Source organism: Ranitomeya variabilis, chromosome 3, assembly GCF_051348905.1.
Source record: "Ranitomeya variabilis isolate aRanVar5 chromosome 3, aRanVar5.hap1, whole genome shotgun sequence".
Taxonomy (NCBI): Eukaryota; Metazoa; Chordata; class Amphibia; order Anura; family Dendrobatidae; genus Ranitomeya; species Ranitomeya variabilis.
In genome coordinates this window covers 167,535,558-167,550,861 of record NC_135234.1, presented here as the reverse complement: position 1 = coordinate 167,550,861, position 15,304 = coordinate 167,535,558, and the positions used below count along the sequence as shown (strand labels likewise).

The 15,304-nt window shown below is 42.0% G+C and overlaps 1 protein-coding gene across 2 annotated transcripts in view; it reads right to left on the bottom strand.

Moving 5' to 3' along the window:
• CCDC80 (coiled-coil domain containing 80) overlaps positions 1–15,304 on the bottom strand; it is a 174,962-nt gene that overhangs the window by 152,158 nt on the left and 7,500 nt on the right. For both annotated transcript variants that reach the window (XR_013223771.1, XM_077294830.1), the window contains exon 2: positions 3,676–5,561. Coding sequence is in view for 1 of the 2 variants with exons in the window: in XM_077294830.1 (XP_077150945.1) it covers positions 3,676–5,550 (1,875 nt within the window). In the remaining variant the exon portion in view is untranslated. The remainder of the gene's footprint in view (positions 1–3,675; positions 5,562–15,304) is intronic.

Below are 15,304 nucleotides of genomic sequence, written 5' to 3'. Positions count from 1 at the left end.
GAGTTATAACCTCATAAAGGGACAGTGGTCAGAATTGTAAAAATTGGCCTGGTCATTAACGTGCAAACCACCCTTGGGGGTGAAGGGGCTAATTTACTGAGTTAATGACTTTTGGGTTTTCTTTGGCTGTAAGCCATAATCATCAACACTAACTGAAATAAACACTTGAAATAGAAAACTCTGTTTGTAATTACTCTATATAATGTATGAGTTTCACTTTTTGTATTGAAGAACTTAAATAAATTAACTTTTTGATGATATTCTAATTTTGTGAGAAGCACCTGTATATTGAGGAGTAAAAGGAGATGGACGTTTCTGGGTGACAGCACTGCTGTTGGAAAAGTAGTGGTTCAACGCTGGGGTAGTACGGTATTTAATAGCAGCTTTATCACACATTTGAATTTCTTACTAAACTCTTTTTCAAAAATAGACGCCTAAGAGTGGGCATGTGATGGAGAAGACTCCTAAGGGTATGTTTCCACGGTCAGGAAATGCTGCGTGTATGAGGCTGTGTACAGCCACAGCGTCAAACTCGCAGCATCCAGATGTTACAGCATAGTGGAGGGGATTTCCTGATATGGAATTATATCTATCTCTATCTATCTATCTATCTATCTATCTATCTATCTATCTATCTATCTAGACAATAGATAGATAAGATAGATACGATAGATATGATAGATAGATAGATATGATAGATAGATACGATGGATAGATAGATAGATACGATAGATAGATAGATAAGATAGATATAGCTATAGATGTATAGCAATATCTATCTATCTTTCGTATCTATCTATCTATCTATCTATCTATCTATCTATCTATCTATTATCTATCTATAGTTCTATCTATCTATTATCTAGACCCACATGGCAGGCGACGTTTCGGCTCTGAATGAGCCTTTCTCAGGCTTGAGAAAGGCTCATTCAGAGCCGAAACGTCGCCTGTCATGTGGGTCTGAATTAAACCACAAATATTCACTTTAAGGAAGGAGTGCTGCCTTTTTTCTGGAATGTGTATTAGATATTTCTGCAGAATGGATGGATTGCAGTAAAGGCCAGTGCACCTAGCTGTATGTGTGAACATTATTCTTCAATGGAGTATGTAAAAGAAGAGGTTGGACAAGGAAATTACATCACAATTCTTTTTTTTTTTGTATATCTTTATTTAGCTTACATAAACACACACAAATCGGCATGAAAAAACACATTAAAAATGCGGATGTACACAACATCCAACCCGCAGCATTTACAGACCGTGGGAACATATCCCAATATATCTGCAAACAGGAAATCACTTTTTTTTTCTTCCCAGAAGCCAACTTTCAATTGGCTTTATTTAAAGTGACAAAAAATGCATGCAATGAAAAAACGCATAAAAAATGCACGTAAAAAAACGCATCAAAAACACAGTTGACCTGCCAGTGACCTCAAATGCAGATTTGGTGCAGATTTCACCTGCATCAAATCCTGAACAAATACTGAGCTATTCCTGACCGTGGATACATACCCTAAGAGAGTATACATCGTGCACAGGATTCCTAGGGGTATGTTTCCACGTTCAGGAAACGCTGCGTGTTTGACGCTGCGTAGAGCCGCAGCGTCAAACACGCAGCGTCCAGATGTTACACCATAGTGGAGGGGATTTCATGAAATCCCGTCTCCACTATGCATTAAACGATGCATGCGGCAGACCCGCGGAAACGGACATGCGGCGCGTCTTTTCAGAACGCAGCATGTCCTTACAATGCTCAAACAACGCATGAACAACGCAGGTGACCTGCCAGTGACCTCAGGTGCAGATTTGGTGCAGATTTTACCTGCGTAAAATCCTGGCCAAATCCTGATGCAATCCTGAACGTGGACACATACCCTAATTGTTTGCACAAAATGGAGAGGATTTATACATGTGCACACATAATAGAAATGACTCCTCATAGTGTACACATAATGGACAGGACTCCTATGATTGTGCACATAATGGAGAGGTCTCCAAAGAGTGTGCAAATAATGGAGCCGACTTCAAAAACTGTGCATAAAATGGACAGGACTCCTTAGAGTGTGCATGTAATGGAGAGGACTCCTAAGAGTGTGCATGTAATGGAGAGGACTCCTTAGAGTGTGCATGTAATGGAGAGGACTCCTAAGAGTGTGCATGTAATGGAGAGGACTCCTAAGAGTGTGCATGTAATGGAGAGGACTCCTAAGAGTGTGCATGTAATGGAGAGGACTCCTAAGAGTGTGCATGTAATGGAGAGGACTCCTAAGAGTGTGCATGTAATGGAGAGGACTCCTAAGAGTGTGCATGTAATGGAGAGGACTCCTAAGAATGCACATATCTTAGAGAGGACTCTCAGCTCTTGTTCATCAACATGCAGTATACGGCTCGTTTGTAGGTGAATAGTGAAGGAATGCAAGTGTAAAATTACATATTTTGAAATAGCATATTTTTTTATCTAATATTTGGTGGAAACTATAATTGAAGAGGGTTTCACAGAGTTCATTTAATGTATAAACCATTTCCATTAAAGTCAAATAAAAGCTTGCAGAGGTAATGATAACACACTGTAATACCATAAACATTACAAATGACAAAAGTTAGGAAAGTGCAACTAGTTTTATATTGTAGAATGTAAGCCCGCAAGGGCAGGGTCCGCTCCCCTCTGTATCAGTCTGTAATTGTTAGTTTGTTTACTGTAAGTGATATCTGTAACTTGTATGTAACCCCTTCTCATGTACAGCACCACGGAACCAATGGTGCTATATAAATAAATAAATAATAATAATAATAATAATAAATATTGCTAGATCAGGTAATAAAGAACCCCACAATCACAAACACAGAGGGCTGCTGCACTCTTCGGAGGTTGTCACATTCTGCTTCACTTTGGAAACAGGACTTTACAATTATTGTGTTTTTAAGTAAGAATTAGCAGTCTTGTGGTGGCAAAATCATTTGATGAGTGGTGTACCATAGCTATAGTGATCAATTAGGGTCCCAGTGGTTAGACCTGCACAGATCATACATTTATGGCATAACTTATGAATATACCATGGATACATTTGCTGGGAAAACTTTTTCAGTTATCCTCAGAGGGAACAAAATCAAAAACATGTTGTAATCTATATTTATTAATCAAACTAATGTGTTGCTATGATTATTATATTCAAGTCTGATATAGTGTCCATATGGCTACCATTAACTTTAAGTTTCTTTACTTGCAATTTATTCCTAGATGAAGAATGATCACATTAGTATCTAATCTATGCATCTCCTTAAAGGGTTTTTCCACTACTATGATTCTAATGACATATCCTTAGCATAAGACATCAATATCAGATCAATTAGGTCCAAAACCCTGCACCCCACTGATTAGGTCTGACAGGGTCCAGACATAAATAGTGTATGGAGGGAAACACCATAGTTCCGTACACTGCTTAGTTGCCGCTCTTGGATCAGCTGCTATTTGATGGCAGTGATGGATGTCAAAATCCCATGACCTGAAATTGATGACTTATCATTACATTAGGTCATCAATATCATAGTCGTGGAAACCCTTTTAAGTTCATACAACATAATGTTTCCTACAACACTACAAGCCAGTCCTTACAAGCTCAGCAACTGATTTCTAATACTAGAACAATAATATATGTAAGTGCCTGAAAGACCTACCAATAATCTCCGTTTGCCTTCAAAGTTGTGCAGGAATGTTGTCAAAGATCTTTTCGGGGCTTCGGTAACGGTCTTTTTCACTGGTTTGATATAACTCTCTTCATCACCTTTTCCTGCCTTTTTATTTTTTTTGTTGCGATCTTTTTCTGCCTTAACTTTTTTATCGGACTTGTCTTTTTTAGATGTTTTATCTTTCTTTGGAGGTTTCTCTAACTTATCAGCTTTTTTTTTCTTTTTATCAATCTTCTCAGGTTTTTCCCCCTTTTTCTGCTCTTTTTCCTTTTTGGGTGGAATATTTACCTCTTCTATAGTTTCTTCGACTTGTGAAGTTGTGGTTTTGCCAGAGTTAAATTTATCATCATATTCATTTGTAAATATTTTCTCAACGCCTTTCTTTTTAGATGATTTAGTCTTCTGAGGTTTCTTTTGAGTTGATGTGACATCCTGAGAACTTTGGCCTTGTCTATCTGTACGGTTATCCCCAAACCGCCCTGTGTTTTCTTTTGTATAATGCTCTGTAGTGGTTGTTGAAACAACGGGAGTGACTGTGTGGGACTCATGGACCACTGGTTTGTTTGTTTTGCTTGTAGTAGCAAAGTGCTTTCCTGTCTGCACATGCTGTCTATCTCTGTGTTTATCGGTTCTCACAGGAAAATAGGGCCTTGCTGTTTCTGGATCACCAGTTGTTACTTCAGCTTGCACAGGCAATCTATGAGATTCTGAAGTGGTCATAGACTTAGTAGACCATGGTTTCTGTGTTGTGGGAAGAACTGTTGTTGGCACTGTTGTTGGTTCTCTTGAAGTTGTAGTTAGGATTCGTGTAGTGGCCTTTGTGGAAGGTGCAATAGTTGTTATTTTAACTGTGGTTGAAGGTGTGGATGGTGCTGTGTAGGGTTTTCTTGTACTTTTAACTCTAGTTGACCTTGTAGGGATGACGTTTCTTTTTGGTTCCTCCTTCTTAACTGTGATTTGGATAATTTCACTAGCTGATGTAGGCTTTGTACCGCTTGTAGTACTACTGCTACCACCAGTCTCTCCTTCTTCAGATACTTGACCTTCTACACCAGCTGCTTTACATTTTTGTACAAAACCTTTTTGCCTGAGTTTTTCTATTTTTCTAATGGGACTTTGATCAACGACCTCATACATTGCTTCTAGACGAACAGGGTAAGGATATCTTTCCTCTATTTGCAAAGTCTTCTTGAGGAGAACCATACCAAACTTTCCTTTTTCCAGTTTCAAAGAAGTCATCATTTTTGGTACAATTGCTGGATCAATAGGCTGTTCTAAGATTTTTCCTTCATTTGTAATTCGTCTTATTTTCCCTCCTTCTTCTCCCTCCTCGTGGAATATGACAATCTGTTGAATATGTCTTTCCGCAAGTTCACAATACACATCATTTTTCAGAAGGCTCATCATGAGTCGGTAATAGCCATCAGATGCATGAGGCGCAGAGATAATCCATACTCTGTTTTTGCCAGCAAAGCTAGCAAGAATATTAGGTGAACTCGCAGTAGATGGAAAACGTGCTGTCCTAGAACGTGCAGATGTTGCGCTGTCATCTTTGAACATCCTAGCTTGTGGTTGCCTCACACCAGCTCTTTGTTGTGTGTTGACCCTTTTAACATGAGTTTGACTTTCATCTCTCTGCATAGATTGCGATAAGTTTCTTTTCAGTAAACCCCTAGTTATAGATTTATTTTGATTTATTTGTAGATGGTCATGCTGTCTATGGGAAGGTAGAGTTCTTCCATTGTGTGATGTACTGCCAGCTCCATTGTCCGTGTGAAGTGCTCTTCTCTGAGTTTTGTTAGAAGCACATATTAACCATACTGCCACCAAGATTGCCAGACGTAATATTAGAGTCCTATTCATTGTGCTATTATCTGCAAAATACAGAAGTAATATTCACTAGATGATAATATAAAAACAATTGTGGCATAGGCAAAAACATTGTATTGTCTCATGAAAACCCAAAGTTTGACAAGATGAGCATAACATATTAGAACATGTAAAGCTTGTACACACGTGGTCAAAATTGTTGGCACCCCTCTTTAATGACAGTAAAACCCACAATGGTCACATAAATAACTTGAATCTGACAGAAGTAATAATAAATAAAAGATCTATGAAAATGAACAAATGAATGTCAGACATTGCTTTTCAACCATGCTTCCACAGAATTTTTCAAAAAATAAAACTTATGAAATAGGCCTGGACAGAAATGATGGTACCCCTGAAAATAATGTGACAAAAGGGACATGTTAGATCAAGGTGTGTCCACTAACTAGCATCAAATGTGTCTACAATCTTGGAATCAGTGAGTGGGCCTGTATATAGGGCTATATGTACTCACTGTGCTGTTTGGTGACATGGTGTGTATCACACTCAATTTGGACCAGAGGAAGCGAAGAAAAGAGTTGTCTCAGGAGACTAGAAAGAAAATTATAGACAAACATATTAAAGATCAAAGTTATAAGACCATCTCCAAGCAGCTTGATGTTCCTGTTACTACAGTAGCGCATATTCAGATATTTAAGAACCATGGGACTGTAGCCAACCTCCCTGGACGTGGCTGCAGGAGGAAAATTGATGACAAATCAAAGAGATGGATAATACGAATGGTAACAAAAGAGCCCAGAAAAACTTCTAAACAGATTAAAGGTGAACTTCAAGCTCAAGGAACATCAGTGTCCGATCTCACCATCTGTCGTTGTATGAGCCAAAGTGGACTTCATGGGAGACAACCAATGAGGACACCATTGTTGAAAAAAAATAATAAAAAAGCCAGACTGGAATTTGCCAAACTACATGTTGACAAGACACAAAGCTTCTGGGAGAATGTCCCATGGACAGATGAGACAAAAATGGAACTTTTTGGCAAGGCACATCAGCTCTATTTTCACAGACGGAAAAATGAAACATATCAAGAAAAGAACAATGTACTGTCCCTACTGTGAAACATGGAGGAGGCTCTGTTATTTTCTGGGGCTGCTTTGCTGCATCTGGCACAGGGTGTCTAGAATCTGTGCAGGGTACAATGAAATCTCAAGACTATCAAGGGATTCTAGAGAGAAATGTGCTGCCCAGTGTCAGAAAACTTGGTCTCAGTTGCAGGTCATGGGTCTTGCAACAGGATAATGACACAAAACACACAGCTAAAACCACCCAGGAATGGCTAAGAGGAAAACATTTGACTATTCTGAAGTGGCCTTCTATGAGCCCTGACCTAAATCCTAATGAGCATATTTGGAAAGAGCTGAACCATGCCGTCTGGAAAAGGCAACCTTCAAACATGAGACAACATGAGACAACTGGAGCAGTTTGCTCTTGGGGAGTGGGCAAAAATACCTGTCGAGAGGTGCAGAAGCCTCATTGACAGTTACAGGAATTGTTTGATTGCAGAGATTGCCTCAAAAGGTTGTGCAACAAAATATTAAGTTAAGGGTACCATCATTTCTGTCCATGCCTATTTCATGAGTTTTATTTTTTTTAAATTCTGTGGAAGCATGGTTGAAAAGCAATGTCTGACTTTCATGTGTTCATTTTCATACATTTTTAATTTATTATTACTTTTGTCAGATTCAAGTTATTTCTGTGACCATTGTGGGTTTTTCTGTCATTAAACAATTTTGACCATGTGGGTAGCAGTCCTTTATGAAATTATATGTCTAGAAACCTGTCTAAAACAGTAAGCGTGGTGACCCTGCTTAGCCTGATGCCCAGTCCTATTCTACAAAACTGACTCTGGGTGACGTTTCCTGCAGGAGAGCTTCTGAATCAGCTTGATGGACTTCATAGCCCTGGGGTGCACAAACTCATTTGATCAGAGGGCCACATTGTTAGATCAAACCAATACCAAGGACTGCATTAAAACTTCAAGGAGACCTGTGATGTCAAAAAACACCATTAACCTGCAGATATGGGGTTACTCTATGTTAGGAGTCGAGTTCCTGCTGCTGCACAGGGGGAATCTCGATCCGTGTCTGCTGCAGTCTCCCATTCTGCATCAGCCACAGTGGAGTCTGCTCAGCAGAGATGTCGGTCCCAGCGTCTCGCTCAGTCTGATATTGTACAAAGGGTTACTGCTGCCTTTCCAGGCTCTGCTATTGTACCCTTTACTGGTTTGCGGCAAGCAGGCTTTTCTGGGACTAAGTCCTGCTTTGCACACACTGAGCATGCCCACGGGAGGACCTCTCATTGGAGGTCGGGGGTTACACGCTCAGGCCCTGTAGCAGCTCCCATTGGTCCTCCAGGAAGGTCCTGTAGAGCTGCAACTATAAAACATCCGCAGGTCCGCACGGCCATGCGCTAGTGTCAATTTATGTATGAGCTCAGCGCCAGTGTGGTTGTGTTTGTATGCAGTCAGGGACCCGGCTGAAATAAGCCCCTAGATAGTCCATGAGCCGGGCCAGATATCGGTACCACCCGGAGTGACTAATTTTCTTTGGTATTTTTAGGTAGATGCATGTCTGTAGTTTATTTTTTGATATGATAGCCCTTACATATACGTAGCTTATTAACCCCTTCAGCCCTAGGCCTATTTGTACCCAAGTGCCTAAGCCAATCTGACCTGTGCCACTTCATGGGCTAATAACTTTGGAACGCTTTCACCTATCCAAGCCATTCTGAGATTGTTTTCTCGTGACATATTGTACTTCACGTCAGTGCTAAATGGGAGTCAATATATTTTACCTTTCTATATAAAAAAATGCTAAATATTCGGAAATTTTGGAAAAATCGGCAATTTTTTAACTTTGAAATTCTCTGCTTTTTACAAAAATACTGATACCCCCCATAATAGTTATTAATTTACACTCCCCACATGTTTACTTCATATTGGCATCATTTTGAAAATGAAACCTTATTGTTTTACGACGTAATAGGGCTTATAGTTTTATGCGCAATTTTTCACATTTACAGCAAAACCCACTTTTCAAAGGACCAAGTCACTTCTGAAGTCACTTTAAGGGGCTTACATAACAGAAACCACCCATAAATTACCCCATTTTGCAAACTACACCCCTCAAGCTGTTCAAAACTCATTTTTAAAAACTGTTAACCCTTTAGGTGTTCCACAGGAATTTTAGCAGAATGAAGGCGAAATTTCAAAATTTCATTTTTTTTCCAGATATTACATTGTAATCCAATTTTACCTGCAACCTAGCAAGGGTTAACGGCAAACCCAAACTTGGTTACCCTAATTCTGCAGTTTATAGAAACACCCCACATGTACTCGTAAACTAAAGTATGGGCACACAGCACAGCTCAACACGGAAGGAGCGCTATGTGGTTTTTGGGTGGCGGATTCACTGGAAGAAATCTAGGGGGCCATGTCACATTTGAAGGCTGCCTGAGGTACCCCCACAGTGGAAACCCCAAAAAGTGACCCTATTTTGGAAACTACACCCCCAAGGAATCTTTTAGGGGGTATAGTGACCACTTTGACCCAACCAGTGTTTCACAGTAGTTGGAAACACTTGGTTGAGAAAATGGAAAAAGTGCATTTTTTACATGAAGGTGTCATTTTAGGCTCATTTTTTTATTTTTAAGAGGTGTACCAGCAAAAAATGCACCCCACTATTTGTTCACCAATCTCTCCCGAACACAACAACACCTGATATGTTGTCGTACACTGCAGTATTGGGGAACGGCAGGCCTCGGAAGGGAAGGAGCGCCAAATGACTTTTGGAGTGCAAATTTTACTGGAAGAAATCTAGGGGGCTATGTCACATTTGAAGACACCCTGAGGTGCCCCAACACACGCACACACACTGACACATACACGTTCTGTGCTGAACAGGACTCTCCGGTCTTCTCTGCAGAGCTCCTATCTCCCTCTGTAGAGGCTGACACCTCCCAGGCTTGTGACTGATCACATGGCCGTGACATCACCACAGGTCCTGTAGTCCTGTACTGTGTGCTGCTGCTGGTAAGGAACTTGTGGAGAGAGGGGGAACAGTCACCTAGCACCAGCGCTCCCAGCTCTAAGAACGAGCGCCTCATGAAGGTGGGCCCCTGCCTCCTCCTTCCCTGCGCGGCGGCCTTTCCCCCCGGCGGCTGTATTCGGCGTATAAGACAACCGCCCTCTTGGAGCCATGTTTTTCATGGCTAAAAAGTCGTCTTATACGCCAGGAAATACGGTAAATAAAATTTTAATGTTTTTCTTTGTGTTTGCAGGTGTTTACTGACTATCTAACGGCATGATGGAAGTACCAGCAAGGAAGAAATCACGGATCGACTGTATCATACACTGCTCTAATGATGACAGCGATGATCTGGCGTCCCTTAAGGATTTGGACTCCTGGAAAACATTGCTTAGGGCTGCAGAGATCAGGCAGCATGAATCAGTCCTGGTAGCAGCTAAGGGCCTTGAAGAAGGAGAAATACCACACATACAATATCACCGTAAATGTCGTAGTATCTTTACAATGAAGAAGTCACTGGATTCTATCCTTGGCAAGGGTGTCAATGTCGAAACAGCAAGCAAAATCTCCATGAGGAAGCTACCGAGGGGTGCCCCCAGTGATAGCAGGGTGTATGCCAAAGTATGTATCTTCTGTGAGAAGTCAAGCAAGTACCTAAAAGGAAAACAAACAAGGGAGCCAATTGTCCAGTGTGTTGAGCTACGAGCAGATGAGACGATCCGCAGAGCAGCGATAAGGAAAGGCACACAGAGAATACTTGGTTTACTTAGCAGAGACCTTGTTGCTGCAGAGGGGCACTACCACAAGTCGTGCTACAAACTATTCACAAAAGATGATTCCCAAGTGGCCTGTAGGTCTAGTGCAGCTGAAAATCAGGTCGAAAGCGAGGAAGTACGCTACGAAGAGGCAGAGAAAGAGGCCCTTGAAGAACTCTTCTTGTATATAAGGACTAAATTGTTCCCAAACCCAGAAGTACTGCCTATGATAAACCTCACATCTAGGCTTGAGAGATTAATGATATCCCGTGGTATCATCCAACTGAAACCATCGACAAAGAAACATGTTCGACGAAAACTTGAAACAGAGATTGGGGAATCACTCCGCTTTCTCTCAGATGAGAAAGGTAAGCTTCTAGTCTATCCATGTAGCCTATCAATGGACGACCTTGTCCGGCAAGTACACAGCATGACAAAAGATCTGCAAGAAGCAAGAGCTGCTAACTCTGGAGATATCGTAACCAAAGCAGCAATGCAGCTAAGGAATGAGATCAAGAAGCAAGATGTGAGTCAGCCATGGCCTCCCAATACAGATCAGAATGTCGTTCCTGCATTAGTCACTCAATTCCTGCAAACCCTGCTTACAGGAGATTGTGAGTGCCAAACTACCTGTGAAAGAGCTCAACGTCTTGCCACATCCTTCGGCAGTGACTTGGTTTTTGCTGTTACCAATGGAAAGACAAAGCCACCAAAGCACGTACTGCTATCCTTTGCAGTTAAGTCTTTGACCGGCAATACAGAACTGATTCGAACTCTGAATCGTCTTGGCCACTGTGTGTCATATTCAATGGCTGAGGAGATCGATACAGCCCTTTGTATCCAGAAGTTGGAATGTTCAAAGGATGACATCCCAATGCCAGCAAGTATCTACCCAGGTGTGTTCACAACCCTGGCCTGGGATAACATTGACAGACTTGAGGAGACACTAAGTGGAGCAGGTACATCTCATAGAGTCAATGGCATTGCTGTTCAGTCCAATGTTGCATGCTCTGTGACAAAGAAAGTCCTGCCAGATGTAACCAAGTCGAAGAAAAGAAGCATAACTCTGACAGAATTAATGCTACCGATATACAATGTTGGGCAGCGGGGAGAGCCACCCAGGATTGAGACTTCGAATGTTAACACTACCAAGGAGGTCCAGGATTCAAAAACCAAAAACCATATCTGGCTTCTGGCTAGAATGTCAGACCATGAGGATCAGACCACCAGCAGTTGGACTGGGTTCAACATAAAAATCCGCAGCGACATTGTAGTGGCCCAGGACACTGTAAGCTACCTGCCCACTATCAATGCTCCTGCAACAGCCATGTCCACTGTGAATGAAGTCTTGGAGCAAACACATGCCATCATGCAGACCCTGAAGCTTAACAGAATTGTGTGTGTGTTTGATCAAGCACTCTATGCCAAAGCTGCCGAGGTTATCTGGAAACAGGAGAAGTTCAAGAACATTATAATTAGAATGGGTGTCTTCCACACAATCTGTAATCTCCTCTCTATCATAGGGAACAGATTTCAGGATGCAGGCCTTAGAGATCTGTGTGTTGAATCCGGTGTAATCGCTGAAGGATCAGTGTCTGGAGTGATGGACGGCCGGAGGTACAACAGAGCAGTGAGACTACACAAGCTGGTCTATGAAGCACTTATGAGGCTTGCATGGAAAAACTTCCTTCCATGGCTAGAAGAAAACCATGCAAGGGACCTTCACCATCTGGATGAAACACTGAAGAACATCACAAACTTTCGCATCAGTGTGTCGCAGGGATCCTTCGAAAAGCTCTTGGATAATGAATCTTGCACACTTACCCTGAAGCTCTTTCAAGTTTATCTTGAGACCCTCAGAAATGAACAACTCTCAGCATTCTGGATGTCATACTTGGACATGGTCGAGACCATGCTGGCCCTGGTTCGAGCTTCAAGAGAAGGCAACTGGATGCTTCACCTAGGAGCAATCCGACAGATGATACCATGGTGTTTTGCCTATGACAAGGTCAACTATGCCCAATACCTAACCTATTACTATGCCACAATGTCTCGGCTGCCCATAGAACACCCAGAGGTCCATGAATACTTCATGCAAGGTGGCTTTTCGGTCCAGATCGGTAGCAAGAATCCTTTTGGACGAATTCCTGTGGACCAGACCATTGAAGAGACAATCAACAAAGACACCCAGACACCAGGGGGCACAAAAGGCTTCAGCCTCAAAGTTGGAGCTGTTTCCAGGTTCTACCTGACATCAGAGTACCGCAGTATGTACTTGAGGCAGCTGAGGGCCCTGGTAGGCCAACAATATACTGACTTCAGCCATTCAGACCTACAGGTGTCTAGGATTAGAAGAGATGAAGCCGATGTCCAATCTTTCGTTCAACTGCTGGAGACAGGTTGGGTGAACCCCTTCAACAAAGAGCATAATGGTGAACTTATCAGTTTGTCAACAGCGACTGTAGCACCACCAGATGTAGCCAAAGACCTTCAAGGGGCATACAGTATAGGAGAGGATGCATATCAAACATTCAAGGATGAGCGTTTGGGTACCGATAAGCCAACTACATTGTTTCATGACAAGATGACGAAGAACAAACTTAAAACGTTCTCTAACATCCAAATGAAGACACGCAGACAAGGTCTTGGCAAGGAGGTAATTTTGAAGGCTGACAGAAACCTATTTGGCCAGATGATACTTGTAGCTGAGAACAGAAAGCTACAAATGAGTGATGTCTTGACTCATCCCCTGGGTCCATTGCCATGGGCACTTGCCAATGGTGATGGGTCTATCCGCAAGACCAACAAGGCTGCCCTCGCAAGGGAGTTGGAGAGGAATGCTCGTCCTGCAGAAGTGATCCCCGAGCCCTCTGCAACCATCATTGATGGGATGAGCCTGGTTCAGAAACTGAAGGGAAACAATGCAACATTTGGCCAGCTAGCAGGCACAGCAATGAGTCGCGCTATCCATGAGGGTGCTAAGAGCAAGCGCATTGATATTGTCTTTGACGTCTACAAGGAGACATCCATCAAAGATACAGAAAGAGTCAACAGATATGAAGGCACAGGGATCCATTTCAAGAACATTCAACATGGGCACAACATCCAGCAGTGGAAAAAGCTTCTAAGTAGTTCCTCCAACAAGGCAAGTCTCATAAAGTTTCTGGTAGAAGAATGGAAGGCGAAACACCACAGGGAGAAGCTTGAGGAGAAGGAGCTGTATGTCACATGTGAGCAGCTCTGCTTTAAGATCACCAAAGAACAGTGGGAAGAGGCTGCTGACCTTAAGTCAAATCAAGAAGAAGCAGACACACGCCTCCTTCTCCATGCTCTTCATGCAGCAGAATCTGGTTACAAGTCGGTCATCATCACTTCGGAGGATACTGATGTCATGGTCCTGTGTCTGGGCATGTGCCACAAAATCCCATCCCACCTGTTCCAGAAATGCGGTACACAGAACCGGACAAGATTCCTGGATATCACCACTCTGAGCCGAACATTGGGAGGCAGCGTATGTGATTCATTGATTGGTATGCATGCATTTACAGGCTGTGACACCGTCAGTGCATTCGCTGGCCGTGGGAAGATGACGACACTCAAGCAGTTGAAGATGAACAAGACATACCAGGATGCCTTTCAGGAAGTTGGTCGTTCATGGGAAGTGTCTACCGAACTTTTTGAGAAGTTACAGGAAATCACCTGCCACATGTACCTGCCAACTACCCAAACAACTGAGGTAAACAGGCTCCGTTATCAGCTGTTCTGTGCCAGACGTGGAGTGGTAGAGTCAAGTCAACTCCCTCCTTGCCAGGACTGCCTTTTCATGCATGCACTGCGTGCAAACTACCAGGCTGCGATCTGGAGGAGAAGTCTGCAGAGCCAGCCATGGGTTGCAAACCCAACAGACTGCGGTTGGATGATAGATAACGACGGAAAGCTTGTTGTCAAGTGGATGCAAGGGGCACCAGCACCAGAAGCTATTATACAGCTACTGTCCTGCAAGTGTGTGCGGTCATGTGAACTTCCTCAGTGTACTTGCCTCAGCAATGGCCTGAAGTGCACAGACATGTGCAGATTACAGACATGCCAGAACAAGGGTACTGAAGACGAGCCAGTAGAACAACAGTCAGATTCAGAGTCCGATGTTGAAGATATTATGGAGTAACATATATATATATATATATATATATATATATATATATATATATATATATATGCACATGACATGTTCAGTGTGTATTTACATAACTTGGATTAAATTTTGTTACAAATACTACATCTAGTCACTCCGGGTGGTACCGATATCGTCATATTTGGTTCTTGGCTCATGCTAAAATTCCTGTGGAACACCTAAAGGGTTAACAGTTTTTAAAAATGAGTTTTGAACAGCTTGAGGGGTGTAGTTTGCAAAATGGGGTAATTTATGGGTGGTTTCTGTTATGTAAGCCCCTTAAAGTGACTTCAGAAGTGACTTGGTCCTTTGAAAAGTGGGTTTTGCTGTAAATGTGAAAAATTGCGCATAAAACTATAAGCCCTATTACGTCGTAAAACAATAAGGTTTCATTTTCAAAATGATGCCAATATGAAGTAAACATGTGGGGAGTGTAAATTAATAACTATTATGGGGGGTATCAGTATTTTTGTAAAAAGCAGAGAATTTCAAAGTTAAAAAATTGCCGATTTTTCCAAAATTTCCGAATATTTAGCATTTTTTTATATAGAAAGGTAAAATATATTGACTCCCATTTAGCACTGACGTGAAGTACAATATGTCACGAGAAAACAATCTCAGAATGGCTTGGATAGGTGAAAGCGTTCCAAAGTTATTAGCCCATGAAGTGGCACAGGTCAGATTGGCTTAGGCACTTGGGTACAAATAGGCCTAGGGCTGAAGGGGTTAATAAGCTACGTATATGTAAGGGCTATCATATCAAAAAATAAACTACA